This window comes from Polyergus mexicanus, unplaced genomic scaffold (assembly GCF_030449975.1).
Source record: "Polyergus mexicanus isolate NDT 795.1 unplaced genomic scaffold, iyPolMexi1.0 SCAF_18, whole genome shotgun sequence".
NCBI lineage: Eukaryota > Metazoa > Arthropoda > Insecta > Hymenoptera > Formicidae > Polyergus > Polyergus mexicanus.
The window spans coordinates 916,427-943,147 of record NW_027223338.1 but is presented as its reverse complement, the minus strand read 5'-3'; the positions used below and the strand labels follow the sequence as shown (position 1 = coordinate 943,147).

Below are 26,721 nucleotides of genomic sequence, written 5' to 3'. Positions count from 1 at the left end.
AGAACTAGAGAGAGAGAGAGAGAGAGAGAGAGAGAGAGAGAGAGAGAGAGAATTGAAAAGAATATAAAGAAAATATAGAAATATATAAATTTAAGGAATGTTTCGAGATGCATACGATTCGATCATTCCATTGACTTTCGATCTCAATCCAATTCAATTCGAATGAGGAGAAGGTAAGCATTCCTCGCATTCTACGTTCCGTGATTTCGGTGTTTTTTCGAAAAAGCTGAATGGTGTTTCATAAATACATCGAGCAATTCCATATCTTACTTCGATCGTAACATTACTTGTACGTGAAACGCGTAAATTCACGAAAGCACTGCGAAGCGATAAAATCGCCGTCGTGCCGTGTAGAAGCGATCGATATTGCAATGCCAGCCAACGACGAACGGTCGAACGGCTTTTGCTACCGCAGTGTCTTTATACGCTTCCGAACCGGAAGTTTCTAAACAGCGACCATTATTAAACTGAGAACAACGACGAGCAATCTATCCTTTCCATCAAGGATATATACAAGATGGTTAAAAAAAAAAAAAAAAAAAATTTAGGAGATGTAGCAACTCTCGTTATTGGCAGATAAGAAGAATAAAAAGTAGAAACTCGCTTATCGATTAATTTGAGACGGTAAATGCGTCGTTGTTAAAAAAATTAATCTGAGATTTATATATATCAGGATATCTCTACTTCAATCTTATAAAAAAAATTCCTTGAAAATTCCCCGATTTTCCAGATATTATTGTTTAAAATTTCAAGTAAAGAGGAAATAGTTTAAAGATTTTTTAGTAAAACTTTTTAAAAAATAAATGTTATTATCGAATGCGTTTTCTATCTAATGCTTTTCACTCATACGAGGGAAAACATAGAGCCATTTTAATTTCGAGCGCTAAATTTGCAAATGTGAAAAAATTGAATATCTTTCACAAGATAAATATTATTTTTCACTTGCGTAATATTTTTCTTTCCCTATCACTAAAAATTACAATAAAAAGACTATGTACTGTATATTCAATATTTTGTTAAGAAATTAAATCTTGTTTTATTTTCTTTACATCAATTGATGTCTCTCATTTTTTGAGCTTAAAATATTAAAGTAACATTATTTGCAAAATAAATAATTTTATGAGATATCTCATAGTTTATGTCAAATTATGTCCAAGTAAAGTAATAAAATAAAGTATAAAATATCTCGTAAACTATTAAACTTTTGGCCATCATATCCCTATAACTTTTTATGCGGAATATTGCGAGGAATCGATTTATGTAAAAAAATTGGGGTGTTTCTATTTAAAAAAAAACAAGATTGACATTGAAATCTCCGAAGCGCCTCCACCCAAGATCAAACTAACGGCACCATCTCGTGACCCCCTTAGAACCGAACAACTTTTGTCCGAAACATTTCTTTCTATCTTGCTTTATTTTTTTTAGATATTTAGGTGTCTCAATATAAATACCCCACCCTGTATAATATATACTTAAATGTCAAGTAGGATTAAAATTGCTTATAAATTATTAGTAATAATACAATTAAGATCCCCGTTTCGTTTAGTCGTAATTATTAAAGTGTCTCGGGCAATTGTAATTTTCACGTGGACAATGTCTCTGTTGAATAGAGCTTTTGTCGCTAATGTTATTCCAGCTCCTTCCGTACAATTGGCCATATAAAGTTTAAATGGCGATCGTTTGAGTGTCAAGACGTATAAGGGAACGGGTACAGGAAACCGCGATACGCTGCGTGTTCCGTTACACTTGGATGCCGATCGTGGAATACGAATGAATCGAATAATCTGAATGCACACGCGGTTAACACGACGTGTGTAAGGTCAAGGCAGGCAGAGAAAAGAACATCGTCCTCTGCCGCGACGATAGATTCCTGTTAATGAACTAACTCGAGTCACCAGTCACATTACCTTGGAAGCCGAGTTTTCCTTTTATTCAAATATAATATTTTATGATCATTATCGAGGAAGATAGCGACAAAAAAAAATGATCTTCCACGAGAGATGTTGAGCCTTTTGCGTTTTATGCGGATAAAATGTCGCATACTTGAGGAATTTTGGAAAACTTTGATCCGATTCAAAAGATTATCGTGAAAAATACGGGAGAAATATATGACACGTAAGTATAAGACGTCGGAAAAATGATCATCTCGAGAGGTGCGAAAATTCTTTCTCGCTTATCGGACGCCTCCCTCGACGCAGTCGTTTCGCCGAGTCAACGTACGAACGATTGCGCTTTAAAAGCGTCTCACGCGTGCGAGGGGAAAGATGGCAAGCGACAAAATCGAGTGCGGTATGTAGTTTAAAGTGCGCATTTTTGTTGCAGAAGCGAGTCGCTGGATAAACATCTGGCGCGAGATATCGTAAAGTCGAACGATATGTTCGAGATGAGAACCAAATATAATAAATAAAAATATAAAGTAATAAAAATATAGATATTTTTACGTGTTTTTCCACGTGATTAACATGTAAGAAAATAAACGAAATAAAATCGATTGCGTTTTATTTATTTTTTTATTTCTTACACATACAGGGTGGCCCCGAACGTTCCTGCTAGACTTTGAGATCTTATAGGAAATTTAATTCCGAACAAAAAATTTCCTATAAACGTGGGTCGAAAAATGCTACCTTAAAAAGTTATGGCTCAAAAACCTCTGATGCAAAGGAAGAGCAAAAGGTGAAAAGAAAATGAAACTTAATAAATTTCTTGAAAAAACGATAAAAATTTAAAAATAAAAATCTTTTTCTTTTATGAAAATAAAATTAATTTTTTTTTTAAACTAAAATATACACGTAATAGTAGAAAATGAATAAAGACGTGAAAAAACTAACTGTTCTCAAAATGTCCCCCTCCCTAGCTCCAATACACTTTCGGCATCGAGTAATGACCGATCTAGTCGCTTTACGAATTTTCTCCTGATTCAACTTTAATCGATCTAACAAAAAGCACTTTTTGTACGTTTGAAACTGGTTATATCAAAATCTATGGAATGTACAACAATCATTTTGATCTCATTTGTAAGATAATTTAATTTTCTCCAACTTTTGTTTCGGTACTTCTTCGATTCATGTTTATACAAAATTTTTTGTTCAGAATTAAATTTCCTTTAAGATCTCAAAGTCTAGCTGGAAGAACATTCGGAGCCATTCTGTATATTTTGCGGAATAAAAAAAAAAAATTCTATGCAAAAAAATTGCGCAGCTCCTTTGGTTTTGAGAAACGAAAGAAATAAACTATTTTACATCCGCGCCTGTCATAAAGAGCCTCTCACTATCAGCTGTCAATCGCATTCTAATCGCGCGTGAAGGGTCGATTATCGACTCGCTCACGTTCGCTCGCAGGCGCGACTTCGAGAATCGCTTTGTATACATACACACGTCACTCGTAATTATTGTTTCGCCGTCGTCGAGAAACGATGACATAGTGCACTGGAACACTCCTCCCTCCCCCGCGGGGAGGGACGACGAAATTTATATCATCGGCACCTCTCCCGTTCCGTTCCACCGAACGTTACTCTGGGAACGAGGGATCATACGAACGCAGGAGAGCAGCAGCAAAACAGAAACCGGTCCATCGCATCGCAGCATCATGCCGGGAATATAAAACTCGCGACGAGAGCCTTTCGGAGAACGAGCGGTGCCTTTACAGCTGGACACCGGGTAGCTTCAATAGAGAAGGAAAAAAAAAAAAGAGAAACAACGACTCGGTTTCGCGCGAGTACATTCGAAAATGTTTCTCGGTGAAAAAAGGTCCGGTGAAATGGCGGAGGTGGAGTTATTCGGAATATATTTCTCCCGCGAGTGTTTCGCACGTACATCTCCAAAACTCGAGAGGATTTAACGTTATTCACAATGGCAGAGACGAATAGCGATTATCTATGTTGGATTCGAAAGGTCATCCAGTGAATTACTGTTTTCGGATAGAGGAAGAAAATAGAATTCAATTGTGTGCACGATCGAGTTGAGAAAAACTTGAAAAAGATTTGAACGAAGTTATTTAAAGAGTTTTAACCTTCATGAGATCTTCCGTAAGTGAATTAAAAGTTGGAAATTAATTTTTCGAGATATAATCGAATTTTCGTATTGTCTAGATTTCTAGAAGTAACATTCTTACGATAATCGTTTCTCCCCGACAGAGAATACATATTAAAATAAAAGCCGCCGTATAAAAATCAATGTTCTGACAGTTGTACGTACGCACGTGCGACAAGAAGATTGTAGAAGCACACAAAGCGCGGCTACGTCTCTCAAACATCATATAACAATCTCTTACATTCAAAAATAACAGATCCATCGGGATCGAAACTGTATTCCGTAAAACGAGAGAGACAAGATGTATATTCGGATATACTATTCTCAAAATAGGATTCTTACATATTCATTTCCCAACCGTCATTCTAATTTCGATCGTCGTCATCTTTTCGATCTTCTCTCTCATTCCGGCGACCCACAAAGCATCCCCTCTTCCTGACCCACCTTCGGTTCCCAGACTTGGGAACCCCTGTCGTAGGTCAATACTCTCTCTCGGTGAGGTTCTCCACCACCACCACCACCACCACCACCACCACCACCACCACCACCATCGCCACCACCACCATCACCATCACCATCACCGGATAGTGGAGTCGTCGTCGTGAGTCGATTAGATCGATTCCGTGGAAAATGAGGCGCCTCGTACGATGCTTTTGTCTCGTTAAGCTCCTCTCTTGAGCCAAACAAGTGCCAAAGCAATCGTATGGAATCTCTCTCTCTCTCTTCCTCTTCCTTTCATCTTCCGAGTCTGCCGCGTCCGTCCCTCTGATGATAATCATCCGCCGGCGAATGACCTTTCACCTTAACGACCGCGTTACGTTCGCACCGCGGCACGTGCTCGCTTTGTTTCCGATAAGCCAAGAAGAAGAAGAAGAAGAAGAAGAGAGAGAGAGAGAGAGAGAGAGAGAGAGAGATGTATAGCATTTGAGCCGAGATTCTTTTGTGCCGAGGATTGTGAGAAAGAGAAAAAAAAATTTTCATTAACGACATTTTCAATAATGATTTGTGTGCAATATAATTTTTAACAAACAAATATAAATAAATATACGCGAAAAATATTTTGTACGCGGTCTCTTTCTCACTTTGCTTCATCTACGAAATGTATTGTATAAAGTCTCGACTGAATTAAAATATCTATTAAATACCGTTCGTCTCGTAAGTAAAATATGCTTGATATTATTTCTCTAATCACAATCACATCGGAGGAAAGAGGAAATTACGCAACTTTCCTACAACGATGACTTGCCAGAAGTATTCTTTTAATAGCATGGCTTACTATAACGCGCATGAATATGTTAGACACGTAAGCTCGATTAATTGTTAAACGGGAACAAACACGTGAGTGTACTCGAGCGAAGTTGATAAATGATATCGTAACATACATTTAACGCCTATACTGATATATCATACCACCGGACTAAATTATACTGTATTCGGAATTGCTTGTGAATTTCGATATTATTACATAATTCGCTATTTATATTCTCTCATAAACGAATAAATAATTATATAAAATATATAATAACAAATAAAATTATATATATATATATATATATATATATATATATATTCAATTTTTGTATTATATGTATAAAAAAAAATCTGAATTTTTATATATATATATATATATATATTATATGTGTAATAATGTAACATATACGAAGCGTATACATAATTATATTTAAATATTTTTTATATAATACAAAAAGTGAATTAAATACCACTATATTATATTATTGGCAATGGAATATCGTTTTCTCAAAAAAAAAATGCGTCATTTCGAAAGGTGTTGGAAGGACTCTGGTAAATTTCGCCGTAATATAAGATTAGTCGAGTAAAACGAATGTAGGTCTCTCCGCCTGTATAATAAGCATACTCATAAAATTTCAAGCAACGTGCGAGATCTCTGTCTCTCTCTCTCTCTCTCTATCGAATTCGCCAATCTGTTTAATATTAATGAGGCAACCGAGACGATTCGATCGCGAGGGGTCTCTTCTCTAAGAGCCTTTTATTAATCGTGGAATTTTTACAAGTCTTGTCGGTATTGGTTGCACATGTATATGCTCGTTAAACGGGGGAAATTGATCGATTAAACCGCCTCGTCTCAAAGAAAGCTGTTTCAATTTTATGCGATATTTTCCGCTTACAACGCGTCCTGAATTCTCGAAATTGGCAAAAGCATTCCGAGACGCTATGTAGTGTATATAGGACGTTCTTGTCAAGAGAAATTAACGCTTAAGTGATTATCCGGAAGAGAGGAAATGATCTCCTATTTCTCACAAGCAATTAAAAAATTTGTTTCGACCTTTCTCTCATAATTCGCCATCGCTGATGTTCATTAAAAAAAAAAAAGCTCGTTAAATCACGAGCGAGAAAATACTCAATGACATCGAAAATAATCGGCCATTTCAAAGTCAATTTCGAAACAAAGGCACTCAAATTACACGCGTCAAAAATTCGCGCGACAGCTATCCCTTCCGATACGCGCATAATCGAGTCGCCGCGACTCGATAACGACTCTGTCATCGTTATTTAAAAAGAAAAAGAAAAGAAAAAAAACCTTTCGTGTGAATTTTCCGGTTCGATAAACTCGACACGCGGGAAGCGTGCGACGACGCGGAAGCGGAAGAGACGAATTTGCGTCCTTATTCGCGGCAACTTAGGCTTCATTACATCTAAGAGTTCGTCATTTGTGTCAATTATCGTCCCTCTCTCTTCCTCTGCGTTGCACGGCACGACGATCTCATGAAGAATTCAACGCTCGATCCTGTACGAGAATAAACGCTCGATATGCCGTAAATCTGGGCCACTGTAGTCGTGGATTCGATTCATTATACAACGCTGACGGGGAAAAGACAGAGAGAGAGAGAGAGAGAGAGAGAGGGGGGGGAGGGGAGGTGCATATGCTTCCCCTCGCACAAGAAGACAGCTGACGACAATCGTTATCGAGTCGCAGCGACTCGATTATACGCGCATCGAAAGGATACCTGTCACGCTTGGGATGCTGCGATGGGCTGAGAGAGAGAGAGAGGAGAAAGGGAAGAAAGAGAGAAAGATACTCTCCGCTTTAGATAATCGAAACAATAAAATAATGAATAATAGAAATGTCATATAATAACTAGGGTAAAATCTTTTAATTTACGAGATAAAATTCAAGATAGAATTCTATCGATCAATTCCTATATATTTTGATGTAGATATATATTTTTATGACAAATTGAACATTGTTATATAAATTATAAAGAAAAAATTCCAAAGTAGACTCGTATCTCTCTTTATAAGAATTGAATATTTATAAATTAATCGGAGTGTGACAATCCCTCTCTCATTCCTTTCTCTCGTTATAATCCATTGTTGCGTTTCGATTAAATCGTTCTTTTTCTGTTCCTAGCATGTCATTTCTGCTGCTTGTAATTCTATTGTTTCTCGATTATCTGAAAATAGCGGATATTATATATATATTCTACATATCCCTCTGTTCCATAGAAAATTTCAATGATAAAGTTCCGATAGAGAAGTTCAAATACGCTAATTATCGAAAAACTAGAGATTCAGGCCGAGGACGATTCCGCTTTTGCGGAGAGTGGAATTGGGTTAGCTTCCAACCCGAGGCTGAAAGTATAACAAGTTTACAAAACCGGACAATGCGCACTCCGACAATGCGACGCATTCATAACACAATGTCGATCGCACAATGCGACGCGCTCTTTAAGACACCCGGTTGACGCGTCACGCGCCGCACACGTGTCCTCGACCTGGGCACACGATCCATCGTAATTAGCACGTTTCCTTTGTCTTGAAAAGATAGACACGTATGACGACGTTGATGCAAATCTCTAATCGACCCGCGATACAATCCCGTTCGATTATTCATATTCAATCGCGCCATTATTTCACGTAAGCGTAATAACACTTTCAAGAGTGAATTAACAGGTCGTTTCGCAAACGTAGTTAAATTATCTCTAAACATATTAATTCTTAACCTTGCTTTAATTTATAATTAGCTCTCGTTTAAAAAAGATTGCCGTGCAGAAAAATCTAAATTATTATTATACGTTATTTCGTCATGCAAATTTAAGACTGTCTTAACAAATTCTCTCTTTCTAATATCTCATCTTCTCTTTCTAATACATATCTTTGATATTTATGATTAAAAATCGGAAACCGGGTGAAGTTATATTAAGATTTATTTAAAATAAAAAAATTAAATAGATGTTTGAAAGTCGCCTTAACTCCTCTTGTCAATATCCGGATTTCCCCCTTCAATACCCGCTATGCAAAACCGATAGTTATGACAGTGTTGGGCTACCTGCACCCTTCCTCCAGGGTACTCTGACAGATATAGGTTGGCAAATTGACAAGGATTTCCCCGTCTAACGTTTCCTGAAATTCCCCTCGAGTTTTTATCTGAAAGAATCGGTGTGTCCCAATGGACGAATTCTGAAAAAATTTTAATGAGAACACGAACATGGGTATCCGGATTTTCGAGTTTCGACAAGAGAGTTAAAACAAAAGTTTTTGAAATCATACATTATTTTACTGCAAATAATTTACATCTTATGATATAATATACATATCTGGGATAATTCCTTTTTAATACGACCCGAGAATTTCAAGTTTTTATATCAGACTTATAATTTGAGAGAGAAAGAGAGATAATATTGTATAAGATAAACAGCACACTGTATAAATCATCTGACAAATTATATAATTATGTATTAAAACTTTGTATATACATGTGTAAAAAGAAAAATCGCGGCGTAAAATAATATAAAGTACACGACGTGAAATGCATTCGGTATCGAATAATAATAAAAAAAAATCTCGTTCTGCTGCGGTGAACCAAGTCGGATTGTGTCACGATAGAGAGGGATTTATAAATCGTCCGGATATCGGCGGGCCTGAATGGAGCGATTGTTCGAGACTTTTCCCTGCGAGTCAATGTATCCCTTTATCTCTCATTCGTCTTGGAGAAGTTGTTATCAGAGGTATATATGTATATATACACACGTATCGTGTCGTTTCTCCGTAAAAATGTGTCAGAATGATTAGTCCTCGTGAGAGAATTCGTCGACACCCTCTCCTTTTCTTCAGGAGTCGAGATGCTTCAACGACACTTTTATCATCTTATATTTACTCTCGCACCTCGTTACTTCCCCCCTCCCCCCTCCCCTCTTTGTCTCGCTTATCTCTGCATTTCTTTTTTCACAAATCGCAATTGTTTTCACGATTGACAATTCTCACTAGTACCAATCGAAAATATTCCAACAAAATTATCACTTATTGCTGCAATTCTTCAATCTTCAATTTCAACCAATTCAATTTAAATTGTATATATTATTGCAACTGTGAGGCTCAGATTAAGATTCTAATAAAATTGCCTATTTTCTTCCATAAAATTTAATTTATCAAAAATCTTTTTCATTCTCGATCTTTAAATTATTGAAGAAATTAAGTTTCAAAAAAAGTTCTATCAATTAAATGTAAAAGAAAAAAAAAATAAAGATCCGAATATATGGATATAATATAGAACGACAATTTTATTTCAAAACATTTCAACAGGGTTGAGAATGTTACTCTATAAAAGTAACGCGTTACCGTTATTTTTTTGTAAAAAATAATTCGTTACCGTTACTTAACGATTGTAACGATTCGTTACTGTATTCGTTATGTTTTTGGTTTTTGTAATGCTAAAAAATAAGCTGTTAGATTGTAAAATTATTTAATAATCAATATTAAATGTAATAATCTGTTACAATTAAAAACTCTAAATTAGTCTCTATATAGCGCAAGCGTTTTTTATATTAAACTTATTTAATGATTCTAATTTTTTATGTTATTATCTTTACTTTTTAATACACTTATCTTTATAGGAAGTTAAATTGTAATTTACAGATTTCAGTTTTGTCGAAAATTTTTATCAAACATTCTTTTTAAATATTGATATTATTAAGAGTGTATCCCAATATTCACTGTCAGTATCGTAAAATCTATAATTTACGTTACTATAGATTTTCAGTACTGGCAATGACTATCAGAATGTAGCCTATGATAGAAGGCTACAAAATATTTTTCAAAAAATACATATATATATAAGATAATAAGGAACGAAAAAATAACGATAAAAGTAACGGCTAATTCGTTACCGTTACAAACAGAAAAAAATAACGATCGTTACCGAGAAAAAGTACCTGTAACAGTAACGACGTTACAAGTAACACGTTACTTCCCAACCCTGCATTTCAATATGCATTTTACTTCTCTTCATAATTCGATAAGTTTGTAAAAGCCTTCAGACATGTTTCATATGATCCTCTCGATAAACGCCGGCGTGATAAGCGTAGCGTAATAAGATGCACAAGAGCGACGAAAAACTCGTTCTCACGATTTAAATACGAAGCGTATACACGGTGAGTCAGCAACGCGGTATAAGCCGCTAACGCTAACAGTGTATCTTTCGTCTCTTTCGTCTTTCTATGACTCACGAATTGCGAGTATTTTTCGATTGGCGCACACACGAGGGTGAGGACCCTCGACTTAGCGCAACCCCTCGGGCCCAAAAGGCATCGGCGAGGGAGGTCTGTTTCTGCTTCCTTCGCCATGTGTTGCTCGACAGTGATTCTCAAATCGAGATCGCCCTATAATTTATCGCGATGAATATTTGGACAGTGCATGTTTACTTGATGGAAAAATTACAATGTGATTCGTAGAATTTCAACCTTCATCCGCCTGTCACTTTATTCGAGAGAGTGTCGCGATGATGTAAGCGTATACGAATTGTACTAATAATACTTTGACAAGTTTTTTTTTTATAGATTGATAAAATTGATCGAAATTTCTTTGGATATCCTCTCTAGAATTTTATCACTAAAACTGGAGTATCGAAAGTTCTTAATAGAGACATATCAAACTAGAGATATCACTCGGAAATCAAGAATAAAATTGAATCGTGAGTGAGAGATAACGGATTTATCAGAAAATGATTTTACGCGAGTCATAAAAATAAGAATTATCATAATAACGTTTTTAAATAAAACAATCCACATATTTCTCAGATACTTCGCCATTCTCGTACAATGCAATAGAAAAACAAAATAGATCTATGTGTATAAAAAATTGCAGAAGAAAAAAATACATGTTTTCTCTAACACACTTCGATGACACACGGTAAGGATTAACTATTGCATGACAGAACTTTATAAAATCAATTCTTATCAAATATAAAACTTATAAATCTTAAAAAATTAAATTTAACCTCGGATTACTTGTGACAATATATGCACAAAATTTCGCAATGTCATAGGTTTAATCGCCTAGCGTAATAATATTACAAATACATGCAATCCATCGAGAGGGGTGGGGGGGAGACATATCACAAAATAATAATATCATTTTTACGCGTACAAATTGTATGTCAGACTCTTTATATCAATATTTTAGAAGAATCAAAATTAAAGAAACTTCACATTTTTTTTTTTTTTTATAAAGTTCAGTGATAAAAACAGGTATTTTCCGGGAGAAAAAGAAGAAGAAGAAAAAAAAACACCGATCGTTTTTATTAAAAACGACAAACAAATAGAAAACCTAGAAAAAATATAAATGTGAAAATGTAATGAAAAGCGTTATATAAGAATGATAAATTCCCTGCAGAGAATTCGTTAATTTTGTCGTACATTTACATAACTGTCCACGACGAAAATTCAGCGTCAATTGAAAGAATATTTTTCAATTTAAGGTTTATTTAGATTATAGGAATGGGTGTAGTAAATAAATTAATTGTTCGTTACAAGATGTTGAATGGTAAACGCGCGAACCAGATTTATATTGACAGAAATTTTTAATTCTCTTATCCTATTGTTTTTCTCATTAAAATAAAAATTAATATATAAATTTTAATGATATTTATATCTCCATAGTTATTGTTTCAAAAATGTTTCTCTTCTCACAAATTAATTTGAATGAAAGAATACTTTATTTTTATATTACTTTCGTTCTTTTTTAAATTATATATATATTGATCAGTATATAATTTATTAATTAAAGTACTGAAGCGAAAAATATATATATATATATATATATATTTTTTTATAAAATTACATAAATATCTTTCCGCGTCGCATATATTACTCATTTTTACAGTTTATTTTCCATTGGACGTAAAAACCGAAATTTATATATATTTCTCCTCCACCCATTGAACTTTTCCCGTCAGCCAACCCTGAGAAGAATTCCTAAACTTGAAAAGAGAGAATCCTCCGAAAAACTCTGACCGGAAGTGGATCAAACTTCGAATTGCGTGATCGATATGCTGTCGATTTCGCGGGCAATCCATATGCACATTTCACGTCGCGCTTACCGAGATGGGCTCGCCGTTCGCCTTCTCCCCGTCCAGTATCCTCTGTCGCAGGGCAAGCCTGTCCAGGCTGGCGAGTCTATAGCTGCCACCGGCCTCGCGATCCCTGCTGAGCCGCTCGGCGGCTGTGCCGACGCCGCCGCCGTTCGAGCCGGCGTTAAAGCTCGAGGTATACTTGGGTAGGGTCGGCGGCGGCACTTGCCGCGCCTTCTCGCGACTCAGCATCGTGCTGCTACTGTAAAGGAAGGACGAGTTGCTGTTGTTAGGCAGGCCGCGACCGCCGGATGGCGAGATGCCCGATGACGCCGTGGACGACGCCGTGGACGACGACGTGGACGACGACGAGGGCGTCTTGATGCCGTTGCTCTGCGCGCCACCCGCGGTGCCGTTCTGGTTCTCCGTCGTTGACATTCTGTCGCTTGCTTGCTGTCACTCCGCTACTATTCCGCGGCTTCTCTCTCTCTCTTTCTCGTTTCCCCGGCGATGGATCACCACACGGTGATTATTCTCGGAAGAGGATTTATTAATCCTTGAACCGAAAGATTGGACAGATAGTCAACAGGTTGGCTCTCGTATGATTATGTCACGTGTACACGTGCGATAACACGTATGCGCGTAATATCATCTGTCAGAGTCCAAGAGATTTTTCATGATAATCTTTTGATAGAGCGAATGTGTTAAAGGAAACTGTGTATGCGTCATCTCTCTGAGACTAGTCGAAATAATTTCCTGGCATTCTTTGAAATGCATATGATAATTCATTCATAATGTATACATATAATAGCGTATGCGAATGACATATGTATACATTAAATTAAAAAAATTATTAATTATCATTGAGTCTCAGAGATATTTCGATTTAAGGATTAATATTGTAGAATATAAGAGTTACTGGCAAATCTCGACTTTTCATAAGACTGCAAATTTCCCGATACTACTCGGATAGGAAACGTATCGTTATTTTAGTGGCACACATATATTTATCTATGTTATATAATATTTTTTGACAGAGCATAAGAAATATTACTTCTTCTTATTTATTTTTATTAAATCAGATTAAACAAATCAATAATCTAAAAAGTGATTATAATATTCAATTCTTTAAGCATTAATTACATATTTTACTGTTATATAAATTATATTTGTCAATTTTTTAATTTACAAGAATCTATAATTTATAATTTCAAATATAAGAGATTCACTCTAAAACATTTATTATCACTTAAAAAAGGGGGGGGGGGGGGCAAGCGATGTTTTATGATTTTTTTTTTTTTTTTCTGGATATAAGTAACGAAGAATTTTGACAAAAACGCGACTTTTTTATTTTCAATACGAAATGCGTACAAAAATAAATAGTGTCAATCTAATCCCTAGAAGACGATTAGGATAATTAGGACATTATTAATACATATGTCTCGTATTATCGGTATGCAGTTTTATGAAACGGAGTCCAGCTATATAAAGGGGTGGGGGGAGGGGGGAAAGGCGATGCGTAATAATTCGAGTGACGTGCGATGTCCCAACGCGCGTAATTGCAGATCGACATCGTGCATTCTGGAGCCAAGCGAACCGATCGAGAAGAGCTTTGATTTGTTCTCACAAAACTTTATTTGGAAACACGTTTAGCAGTATTCTTTAACCCATCGGGCAAGCTTGTAAGTACGCGATAACGCAATTATCTCGATTTATCCGATAATGGAAAAACGTGATCAATCTATTTCACGATCAAGCGGATAAATGTTTTAAACTTTTTTTTTTTTTTTACGTTCGTATTCAGATATATTAAATTATTTACATAACGTATTAATTTGTTTTGTTAATAAATAGCATCATTATTAATTTGTTAATACGTAAATGTATGTATGTAAAAAATAATAAAAGAATTTATATATATAGGGTGGGGCATTTATATTGAGACACCTAAATATCTAAAAGATAAAAAGAAATGTTTCGGACAAAAGTTGTTCGGTTCTAAGGGGGTCATAAGATGATGGTGCCAGTGTCAATCTTGTTTTATTTTCTTTATACCAATCGATGTCTCTCATTTTTTGAGCTTAAAATATTAAGGTAACATTATTGCGAAATAAATAATTTTATAAGATATAGTTTACGTAAAATTATGTCCAAGTAAAGTAATAAAATAAAGTATAAAATATGTCGTAAACTATTAAACTTTTGACCATCATACCCCTATAACTTTTTATGCAGAATATTGTGAGGAATCGATTTATGTAAAAAAATTGGGGTGTTTCCATAAAAAAAAAAAAATCATCTCCGAAGCGCCTCCACCCAAGGTCAAACTAATGGCACCATCTTATGACCCCCTTAGAACCGAACAACTTTTGTCCGAAACATTTTTTTCTATCTTGCTTTATCTTTTAGATATTTAGAAGTCTCAATATAAATACCCCACCCGGTATATCTTATATTAAATAATACGTATAATAAATAATAAATTTAATTATAAAAAAATGAGAAAAATGCATCGAGTTTTCTGTAAAAAATATTGGCTACTTTACTCGGCAACAAAACCAGATTACGGACAAGTTTTTCTTACATATATCGGCTGTATCCGACAATAAAACCGCGTTTTCAACGTGCGCGATTGAAATCGAACAATCCCTGACCAATCTTCCCGGGAGAAGAAGAGGAAAAAGAAGCTTCTCTCGATCGGTGCGTCGATGGAACACGTCGAAAGTCGATACGAGACGCGGTTTTATTTATCCTCGCTGCGATGAAGGTGAGTTTTCATACCCGTCTTATATTTCGCGAGGATAATCAGACGTTTTCGTATCTCACGAACAAACGGCGCATTACTTGAGATCGATCGACGAAGGAAAAATGAATGTAAATATATGAGGAAACATCCGATACTTTCGATATTGAGCTAAAAAGAATGCAAAGCTATAGGTTTAAATATTATTAGAAAAATTAGAGACAATAATTTATGTAAAATATTTTTTTAAAAATTCAATATGTAATAGAAAGGTTATCTTAATCACATATATTTTCGTTAAAATCTGTTTTTCAGACGTTTTATAATTCGCAATAAAATTCAAGACACATTTCTACTTATAATTGTATATGTATAATTTCAATGTATCTTGATGTATTAATATTTCAATTTGTATATATTTTATGCGTTCAAATTTTTTGTAATATACGATATATAAAATATATAAAGAGAATTCTGCCTTCTCAATTTTGTCGTAAATTATAGATCGTCTAAAGAGGCCTTACAATCAAGAAACTTATCATTAATGAGTTGAATATAGTAGATAATGATTAATCCCATTGATTTATATATGAAATGCAACCGACTTTATAAAGAAAATGTATTGCTAATGAAGAACTAATTAAAATGGATGAGATAAAATTAATATAAATTAATAAATATAGCTCATTAAGCGTTACATTTATTTACGTACGATTGGAAGCACTTTTTATAAATTATCAAGTTTAATTAAAGCAAATACACTGTATCTCATATAGAGACTATGAAATAAAAATTATGAATTTTATTTATATTTATACATCTCGTATATTGAAATTTTTCTAAACTCGAATTCACGATGTGCAATGATTGTTTACGTATTATCGTTGGATGTTGACTCATGTTGACGGCTGTCTGTGTTTTCGTATTACTATGATATCAGGAATGTATCGCGAAGTAAAAGTGATCGTAACTAAAAAAATTCCCATTATGTAGCTTCAATGATCGATCGAAATCGAAAGGTGAAAGGATCGTTTCGTAAACGCGGAATGAGAAATGAGACAGCTACCTCCGGTTAACGAAAAATTTAATTAGAGCTATAAAATAATTAAAATTAAAATTAATTAATATAATAAATAATAATTAAATTTTTTCTGTATCGTAAAAGATTTCTAGGAAAGTTGGAAGATTTTTTTTTTTTTTTTCCCTATACAAAATGTTAATTTATATAAATATGAATTTTAATTAAATAGATAAGTAATTTTAATTTAGATCCTTCGTGTCAACAAAAAGAGAGATTGAAAGCGGCGTCATTTGGATGAACGCAAATTTTCCCGTGCACGCAAGTACGGAAGGAAGCACGCCTCCATGCCGCGTTTCCATTGTAACATGTGAGTAAACATATAGAGGTCACTTTTGCGCGTCCACGGAACGTCGAGTCATCGAAATTATACCGGTTTCCATTCTTCATGTTTGCTCTCGGGAACTCGGAATATCGAAGCTCCCGGAAACTCGTGGCATCGAGAGCGAGTGTCTTTCGAGCTCACATTCGAGATAATAAGTTACCGAGCGCCATCGTACATGCACTCTCGACGCGCCTTAACTAGATTCCGAAAATCGAGATATATTATATCACAGAACGCTACTAACCGTCCCTTAACCAGCTCTCCCCGTTAACGCTCGCCTGCGTAGGTGGTGGAGGATACGAGGATTGCAGGGAAAGAGATAGGACGGGGGAACGCGTCGGAGGGAACACGCGTTCGCGCGCGCGCGCGCACACGCGAAAAGCGAGAAAGAAAGACAGAAAGGGAGAATGTAACGTGCGTCGCACCGTGTGGGCTTCCGAGCTTCGCAGCCGGCGTTGCCGATGATTCACGCCGTCGGCGAGCCGGTGGAGCGTGGCCGCGTTTTCACTCTCACTTGGTGGCCGTTCATCGTTTTACGCGTCCCGCACGCGCGAACGTAGAGATGAGAACACGAATAATACGTGTCTGTCCGCACCACACAAACGAAACGCCACAGATTGTACTGAGATAAACGCGTCCTCGACGAAAGTTTCATCCACGCCGTCACACACTCACTAAGCCCGACTCGTACGTACTGCGGCGACCACGCCTGACGCAGCTGCCGCGAGGGGGAAACGGATCGTTGGAGGGGGTAGAGAGACATGGCGCGCGGCCGCGGCGCAATTCGTGAACGTCGGCCGCGCATGCGCCGTCAGCCAGTCGCCGCGGAACTGATAAGCGCGCTCGACGCTCACGGCATGTGAGCGAAGCTTTTATTATATCGAGCGTCGATACCGCAGCATCCTATCATTACAACCGCATGTTTTCAGTCCTTCATAAGGACTTTAAAACCAGACACTTTTGCTTTCATTTGTCGCGCAACGGAGTGTAAATGCTACTTTGCGAATGAGACTGCTTTCTTTGTTCTATATATGCCAAAATAAATGGGAAAAAAACATGTTTCTCTCTCTCTCTAAATTAATGTTTTGTCAAAATTTGATGAATAATTTGAATATTTTCTTTGCTCTTATTTGATACTTTATTTATACTCATTTGATACAATATTGCGGGCACTCATTAATTTGATTAAAACCCGAACGAATCGGTTATGAATTTTTAAATATATTTATCACACAAGATATAAATAAACAAATCATTTAATTATCGCGTATAATTATTTAGGAAAAATTACAGCAGATATATCTGCGACAATTCGTAAATATTTATTTAATTAACGAGATTATAAATGCAATGATATATTATATGTAAATTAAATTCGCGGCTATAGAATTACTTTGATATTAGATATCCTCGATACGTGATATTCATACACGCGCGTCCTGACTTCAAGAATCACAGACGAACGTTAATAACAGGATTATAAATAATAACAACAACGTGACATTTGTAATAGTAATAAGAGATTGAGAGATGGGGGGAACCTTTTAATAATACTCCGAAATAAATATATTTCAGGGAAAAATTGCGCCTGTTATTTTTTATAAATTAAATATACGACTTTAGTTATAGATACTTCTATATATATTATATAACAGGATAATAATAAAATAGATACAAACGCAGTTCATAAATTCCTCAACGTCTCAACTAACTAATTGCTCAAATTAGAGATTAATTATTTGAGTGGAGAAAATATTTGTGCGGAGTTATTAGTTAGATAATAATTTAATATATACGCTCAGCCATCTAGATCTCGATGACTTTTCATGAGAATCTGGCGGTTAATATCGCGCTTTTCTGTGACTAATCGTAAGAATGAAACTTGCCGAGAGATTGCAGGATGAGAGACGATCTTATCGAACGATCGCATCGGTGTCAACGAACACGCATTCATGTAATAGTACACGATTCCGCGCGTCATCTCTAACAACGAGAATGCGCACTCTCAGAAAGGATTTCTGATAACGAGAGAAAAAATATTCTTCACATATTTAATCGTATCGCAATCTTATGCAGTATAGAAATAAAACAATTTTAAAATTAAATCAATAATTCCTTTTCTTCTCTCTCGAATTAAATAAGATTGTCTTACTATCTTGAGACAAGGGTAACATATACAAATCTAAGCTTATATATTCTTGCATTTAGAATAACTTGATGTTAGATCGCTACAAATTTCCATCTTCATCTTTGTGAGAAAATTAACGGGATAGCACCAAGAGGATTTTATTCTAGATTTAAGAATTTTCCATTTAAGATTAAAATATTCCTTTTTCAATGATAAATATGATTGTCGCTATATCGATCCTATTTTATGATAGATTGAAGAGTAATAGCATCAGATCCGGAAATCTTTTCTATGGGTGCGATGATTAGCTCTAAGTGATTCGAGTCTCGCCGTTCGCGATTTCGCGATGTCAACGCACTCGCGATAGCATTGTCTTCGCGCTTGTTATTCTAAGCGCGTCCACTAGGAAGTACGCATGGCGGAATACCCGGAGAGCGTCGATTGCGACCTTAATTGGACATCGAGCTAATGAGAGCACCGAACCGTCTCGGCCATGCGTGTTTTTGCGTACGTGCGTATGCACACACGCGTTCGAGAGAACGAAACGAGGAATAAAAAGAACGCCTCGAGAGGAATTCAACTCGCGACAATGCGTCGTGGATGAGTCGAGTGGATACTGTTTCGAAATAATTACCTCGTCAATTAAACGCTATGCATCCGGTATTGCAATTCGATCATCTACCGATTAATATCGTATGCCAATTAATATTCATTAATTCGATTTTATATACAGTATATAAAGTATATTTTAAATTTATATTTAAATTATATTTAAATAATATAAAGTGTATATTAATATATATAAAATATATTGTAAATTTTAAATTCGTTTATTTATATATATATATATATATATATATATATATATATATATATATAAAATATATTTTAAATATTAAATTTGATTATATATATAAAATATATTTTATATTTTAAATTCGATTATACGTATAAAATATAAAATATAAATAAAATATATTTTAAATTTATATATATAAGATCGAATTAATGGGGATTATTAATTCATATGCAATACATACATATACGATGATAAATGTATGAATGCACGTTAGAATTTCATTTTTCTAAACATTGTTTACATATGACGATATCTTCTCTCTCTCTCTCTCTCTCTCTCTCTCTCTCTCTCTCTATTTATATATCATTAATAAAAAAAAAATTGTCATGCAGATGACGATACGGCTACCTGTTCTTGAGACTCCTTGTTCTTGTGGCAATTGTATCTGGCGAGAACGGCCGGATTCAAACGGCGTCTCGCCGTCGACATTATTTAATCGATTGCTCGCCAATGATGAAATAGCAACTCGCTGATTCACACGAGATATCACACTTTAGTCAATTGTCCCGCGACTAGCTCAGTTCCCGTCTTGTATAGGAAACAAACATTGCGACGCGTTCCGAGAAATCCGCGCCGATCGATCGGCCACGGAAACGCGAATCAGGAACGTATCCGAGAAACGATTTTTTTTTCGCAATTCGATCGGCTTTCTTAAATCGTTGACGCGAGACTGACAGCGAAACGAAAACTGATAAAAAATCAACCGGGATTAGGATTTTTATCTATTCGTAGCTTTGAATTGATACGACGCTTCAAAATCGGAATATCCTTTCTACGGTTTGGAGAGACGGAACGATAAATTTTATAAGTTTGCGATTCAGCGAGATCAGAAGCATATATAAAGAAACTTGATACATTATATTTTAGAGCTCTCTATTTTGTATCTGTAAAGGAAAAAAAGTTTAGTAAATTTTCTTGGAATGTGCCATCATTTATTAACACTTGTTTAATTAACAAGGAAATTCATGGATGAATGATTTTGATAACTATGACATTGTTCTCAAGTCATTGATGAAAATGGAGCAGTGTAGCGAGAAATAATAGAATTAAAATTAATTCAATTTGATATTATTATTCATTAAATCTCTATCTTTTATGTATAATATAATATTCGCAAATTACATACTATATTGCGTAGAAAAAGCTTGCTAATTTCGGCATTTATCGCTTTTAGGATATAATAGATGTGTCAATGCAGTAAAAAAAAAAAAAAAAAAAAAAAAAAAAAAAAAAAAAAAATAATACGATCTGATTGTGATAAATTAAATTTTGTGAAAATACTTATCGTTTAATTTCTTATTTCGAAATTTATAATCCAATTGAATGTGAGAAAAATATTTTTATATGAAATGTTCCTGTTTTCTTGCATTGCTTTTTTTTATATAACTTTTCTTTTTTCATATTTGCTAAACTTTTATTTAATAAAAAATATCTATAAAAATAATTTGTTAAGCTATTGAAATATCGCAGCAAGCTTATACTATATAAATGCGATTATGTGATTGTGTTTTAAAATTACAGTTTAAATTATTGATTAGATATAAATCTGAGAATTTATCGAATAATCTTCCGTCGATATATTTATTGTTCCTTATCTCCGAGAAAATTGTAGAAAGACATTGATATTGTAACTGTAGAAATAATAACGTAGAAGTTATAATGGCACAAAAAAGACTAGCAAAAAATAATAAATAAATTTCACGAAAATGATATTCTGTTTCTAAATTAAATATTTCGAGAAAAGTTTTCGAAATAGAAATCTAGAAATCACAAAGATACAATTCTTAAATTCTTCAACGGATTAATGAAAGATTCGAATTTAATTAAATAAATAATAACTTTATATACACCCACAGAAAAGATTTCCGGATCTAATGCTATTACTCTTCAATCTATCATAAAATAGGATCGATATAGCGACAATCATATTTATCATTGAAAAAGGAATATTTTAATCTTAAATGGAAAATTCTTAAATCTAGAATAAAATCCTCTTGCTGCTATCCCGTTAATTTTCTCACAAAGATGAAGATGGAAATTTGTAGCGATCTAACATCAAGTTATTCTAAATGCAAGAATATATAAGCTTAGATTTGTATATGTTACCCTTGTCTCAAGATAGTAAGACAATCCTATTTAATTCGAGAGAGAAGAAAAGGAATTATTGATTTAATTTTAAAATTGTTTTATTTTTATATTGCATAAGGTTGCGATACGATTAAATATGTCAAGAATATTTTTTGTCTCGTTATCAGAAATCCTTTCTCAGAGTGTACATCGGACCAATCTGCCTATGACCGGACACTTTCGATATTGCGATAATCGTGTTCTCTCGTTGTGTAAAAATTGACACTCGTCGAAAAATTGGGGAAATATTTTTTTCTCGCACCGTGACACTCGTCCCCGCTCAATCGATTCGAGTCCGCGCGATCGTCGTGCAAACTGAACTCACGCGGCCGCGGTATTAATATTACGAACACGAAGCCAACTTCCACGACGATCGGAATGCGACTAGTCTTATCAGAGTAACAGAGAGACAGAGAAAGAGGGACTCACCGCTGTCGTGATGTCCGAAACGACCGTGACGGTGATGACGTTATCGTCGTCGTCGTCGTCGTCGTAGTCATCATCGTCATCGTCGACGTTGCCCATGCGGTCATCCAGTATCCGTACAGCACCGGAAACAAACCAGAGAAGTGGATAGGGAAGCGGGATAGATAGGTAGGTATAGGACGATAAGGAATAAGAACGATAAAAAGCAAGGATCGTCCGGGACGCGAAGGGAGAGGGAAGGAAATGTTATACGTTAGAATTATGTTTTTTAATGTCTATGTACTATTAGCGCATTCTTTATTACAACTGTTCGACTTTATCGTGTTGTAAAGAAATATTTGTCTATTTATTTACTAAGTATTAAATATTTTTCAAACTAATATATTTAAGATAATTTTGTCTGATTATTACGCATTTTTATCAATATTTTTTTTAATTATACGAACGGTTGTTAATATTTTATAGGAAAATATATAATGTCTATTGCTAAAATTACGACAAGAGATAAAATTTCTCTCAAAATTAAAAATTCAATAATAATCCTTAAAGTCATGAGGATCAATTTATTTGTTTTTTGTCTTTTCAAACCACAACTGCCTTAGAAATAAATTATATTCGGAAAGTTTCCCCATGATATTTCAAATACCATTTGATATTGAGAATCATAAAAGTGTAGGCCGCGGTATTAAAGAAAAGGAGAAGCGCAAAATGAGAGATATGCGGAAAGAGCAGGCTTCTTACGTGAATCGTGCAGAGCGATAGTGGAAGTCTCCATCCTGATTATCCGTCTGATATCCCCGTCTTATCGTCGGATTCTATCGCGGTGAATCGTCCGAACGGCCACGCGCGCTGTACCGAGGGGTGCCATCGACCGAAATAGATTTTCCGAAAAGTACAGATTCCCGGGGTTGTATGGATTTTAAATATCGCGCGATATAGACGACGTAACGATGCTAGGCGTGTCAGATATGCCGGTTCGGATCGAAGAATCGTGCGGTCTCAATGTCTCGATCAGGCGATTAAATACGCGATCGTCGAGAGACGCTTGATCGAGCGACTTGGCACTTGGTAATCTCGAAATAATTGTCAGGCTACCACTCGACAGAGAAATCTGCAATTTCGCCCGTTCATAGATTCAAGAGTACAAAAATTACGTGTTTTACATTTGTATTGTTTTTATATAAAATTTCTTATATATATATTTATCAAATCTTTATTTAATATATATATATATATATAAATAATTATTAAATTGAGTCGTTAAGTTATTGAAATCGTTACCAAGCTTATATTGTGTATATTGTACATGCAATTAAAAATAATTATTGCGCTTCAAACTTATAGTCTAAATTATTGATTAGATAAATATCTGAGAATTTACTGAGTAATTTGCGCTCGATAAGACGAGGAACTCGTGTCCTTAAGAATTCTAAATACATAAAAAGGGTGAATCTATTAAATTTATCTCGAGATACAGATAAAAATTCTTCGATTATCGCGAACGAGACGCGGATGCGTCTTCTCACAAATTTCGATCGTTCCAATCGTCGTTTATCGGAGGAACAAATAATTTAATGAAAAACATAGTTAAAGGTAGCCTCGACAATTTATACGATGCGAAAGAGAGAGAATGGGATACCACTGGATACACGGAATGATCGCGTGCTCGCGTGAACGAATACGCGATTCGCACTAAAGGCACATCGACTCGAGCGAATCGCGATCACTCGCAGCTTCTCCCACAGCTTCGCGACGAAGAAGTTGTTTCTTCTGCTATCCTCGCACACGTTGCTCTTCCTTCCACCATCGCTCTCCTACATTCCTCCTCTCTCCTGCATATTCCTCCTATTCTCTTAATCGATTAAGAGAATTGATTCTTTAACCCTGCGATGCCTCTCAGGTCAATCTTGACCGTTCTAAGATGTGCGATATCTCTGTAAGAAATTATGTTAATATTATATTTCATATTTCTTTAATATTGCTAATATTCTTTACTTACAATTTTAATTATTTATTCCTTATTCATAATTTTACTAGTTTCTCTATTTTTATATATTCATTATTTTGAGAAAAATAAATATATACTTGTAATATATTATATATGTAATCATTATAACAATTATAACATAATTATAAATCCCGTCTATTATTATTTGAAATAATCAATATGTAATGAATATAATAAATATGTCAAGCATATATTTTTATGTCAGAGATCTCTCCTCCTATCATAACTGATTAGGAACAGGCGTCCGTGAAAATAATAGCGGCGCGTTATCTATGCAGAATTAACAGCAGGCAATGACAATCTTATCTTAATGGGAAACTAATCGATGAAATATACAAATAGCTAGAAATAACTAATAATTCGTCAAACTAATGAGTAAGATTAAAACAATAGTTACAAAGAAATAACAAAAAAATATCAATCTTTCTCGATAACGTGGAGCGATAAATCATTTAGAACGATAAACATTCTTTGTTTAAATGTCAAATAATATATATCTATGTTTTCTTGTTTTTAACAATGCACACTTTATTTTACGATTTTCTCCTTCAGGCTCTTGAAATTTATTGTTAAATTCTAAGATTTTTAAAGCAATATTCATAGAATTCTTTTCTCTTTAGATAAAAAAATTTTTATTTATAAAAGATCTTTTAAAGAAAAAAAATCTATAAAAATATTACTTCAAAAATGAAAAATCTTTGTTTACACACGCATATATACAGGGTAGGGCATTTATATTGAGACATCTAAATATCTAAAAAATGAAACAAGATAAAAAGATATGTCTCAGGCAAAAGTTGTTCGGTTCTAAGGGGGTCATAAGATGGTGCCAGTGTCAATCTTGTTTTATTTTCTTTATACCAATCGATGTCTCTCATTTTTTGAGCTTAAAATATTAAGGTAACATTATTGCGAAATAAATAATTTTATAAGATATAGTTTACGTAAAATTATGTCCAAGTAAAGTAATAAAATAAAGTATAAAATATGTCGTAAACTATTAAACTTTTGACCATCATACCCCTATAACTTTTTATGCAGAATATTGCGAGGAATCGATTTATGTAAAAAAATTGGGGTGTTTCCATAAAAAAAAAAAATCATCTCCAAAGCGCCTCCACCCAAGGTCAAACTAATGGCACCATCTTATGACATCCTTAGAACCGAACAACTTTTGTCCGAAACATTTCTTTCTATCCTGGTTTATTTTTTTAGATATTTATGTGTCTCAATATAAATGCCCCACCCTGTATATGCACATATGTATGTATATTATGCACGCGCATATAGTAATTCTTATTTAAGAAACTACTATTCTTTTTTTTTATAATTTAATTAGAAAATGTTCTCTTTAAATTTTTCGGAGTAATTACTTTAGTTTTGCATTACAAATAAATCGAATAATTAATGACTAGCTAAAATTTTCCATCAAAATTATTTCGCGACTTTTTATCAGCAATAATAAAAATAATAAAAAAAAATTATTATAAAACGCTACCTCAAGGCATTTACGGACATAATATTTTTATACAAAAAAATCGCGTTGATATTATACTTATTACAGTAAGATATAAAATATGTTAGTAGTATGAAAAGTTATGATAATAATATATGAGAATGAACAGAGTTTCCAAAAGACACTTGTCTTAGAGAGAGAGAAACACATATTAAAATCAATCATAAATACGAGAGAGAAAAAGATATATATATATATATATATATATATATATATATATATATATATATATATATATATATATACGACTTATACAAACTGTATACAAGCAACTGTCAAATTAATTCTTATAGTATTAATTACACGCATCTCAAAACAATTAATAGATGACATTACAGTTTCTAGAAGTAAGAGAGAGAAACACAGACGTTCGCTGGTTCGCATTAGATTAACGCTCTAAAAATTAAACAATCTTCTGCTCAGTTTTTATTGCGGTCAGAGAGATGTTGTACAAGGACGGAGGGCAAAAAAGAGAAGACCGTTAACGAGAGACGTGTGATTAATCGGGGGGCTGTCAGTAATGATTATGAGATGCGGAGTGTATCGGTAGGGTTAGGTCGGTCGTATATCGACCAGCCGCGTCGTATTGACGACGAAATTTCGACGGCGCCGAAAATGGTGTCGGCGCCGACCTGGCGCGTGCGTGCGTTCGTTCGCTTACCATTTCGCTGCATCCTTGTCGTTGTCGTCGTCGCCGCCGTCGTCGTCGTCGTCCTTCCACCGGGATCTCGTCACAGCGACTCATCGATCATAATCCTGCGCTCCTCGACGAGAACGACGAGGCGGGTAAACACCGTTCACCGGCGTCGTTTACCTCGCATGCCACGCTCGACGTGAGAGACGGGACGAGAGACACGAGACGCGACGATATTCTCGGCGATCGTTCCCGGGAACGCGAGTGAAGGGGAACGCGACGCGACACGGACCGAAGACGCGACGCACGCGATCCGGCTCGCGCTTTTCAAATATTCGCGTAGTGCAACCTCGCACGGCGATTCGAGTGTCGCTGACGCGTGCGCATGCGCATGCGCGTGACGCGAAGTTGGCCGCACTGGCGATACGATATGTCAACTTGAGGAAAGAAAAACCACGTGGGGCGTACCTGTTACCGACAACTTCGTTATCGACTTAATCGATTCAAGTTTATCGATATATTT

The 26,721-nt window shown here is 35.0% G+C and overlaps 1 protein-coding gene across 1 annotated transcript in view; it reads right to left on the bottom strand.

The window, feature by feature from the left end:
* Positions 1–13,290, bottom strand: part of Pnut (septin 7-like protein pnut) — a 31,033-nt gene extending 17,743 nt beyond the window's left edge. Inside the window, exon 1 of the mRNA XM_070310902.1 lies at positions 12,385–13,290. Within this exon, the coding sequence (XP_070167003.1) occupies positions 12,385–12,792 (408 nt within the window). The 5' untranslated portion in view covers positions 12,793–13,290. The remainder of the gene's footprint in view (positions 1–12,384) is intronic.
* Between the last annotated feature and the right edge of the window lie 13,431 nt (positions 13,291–26,721).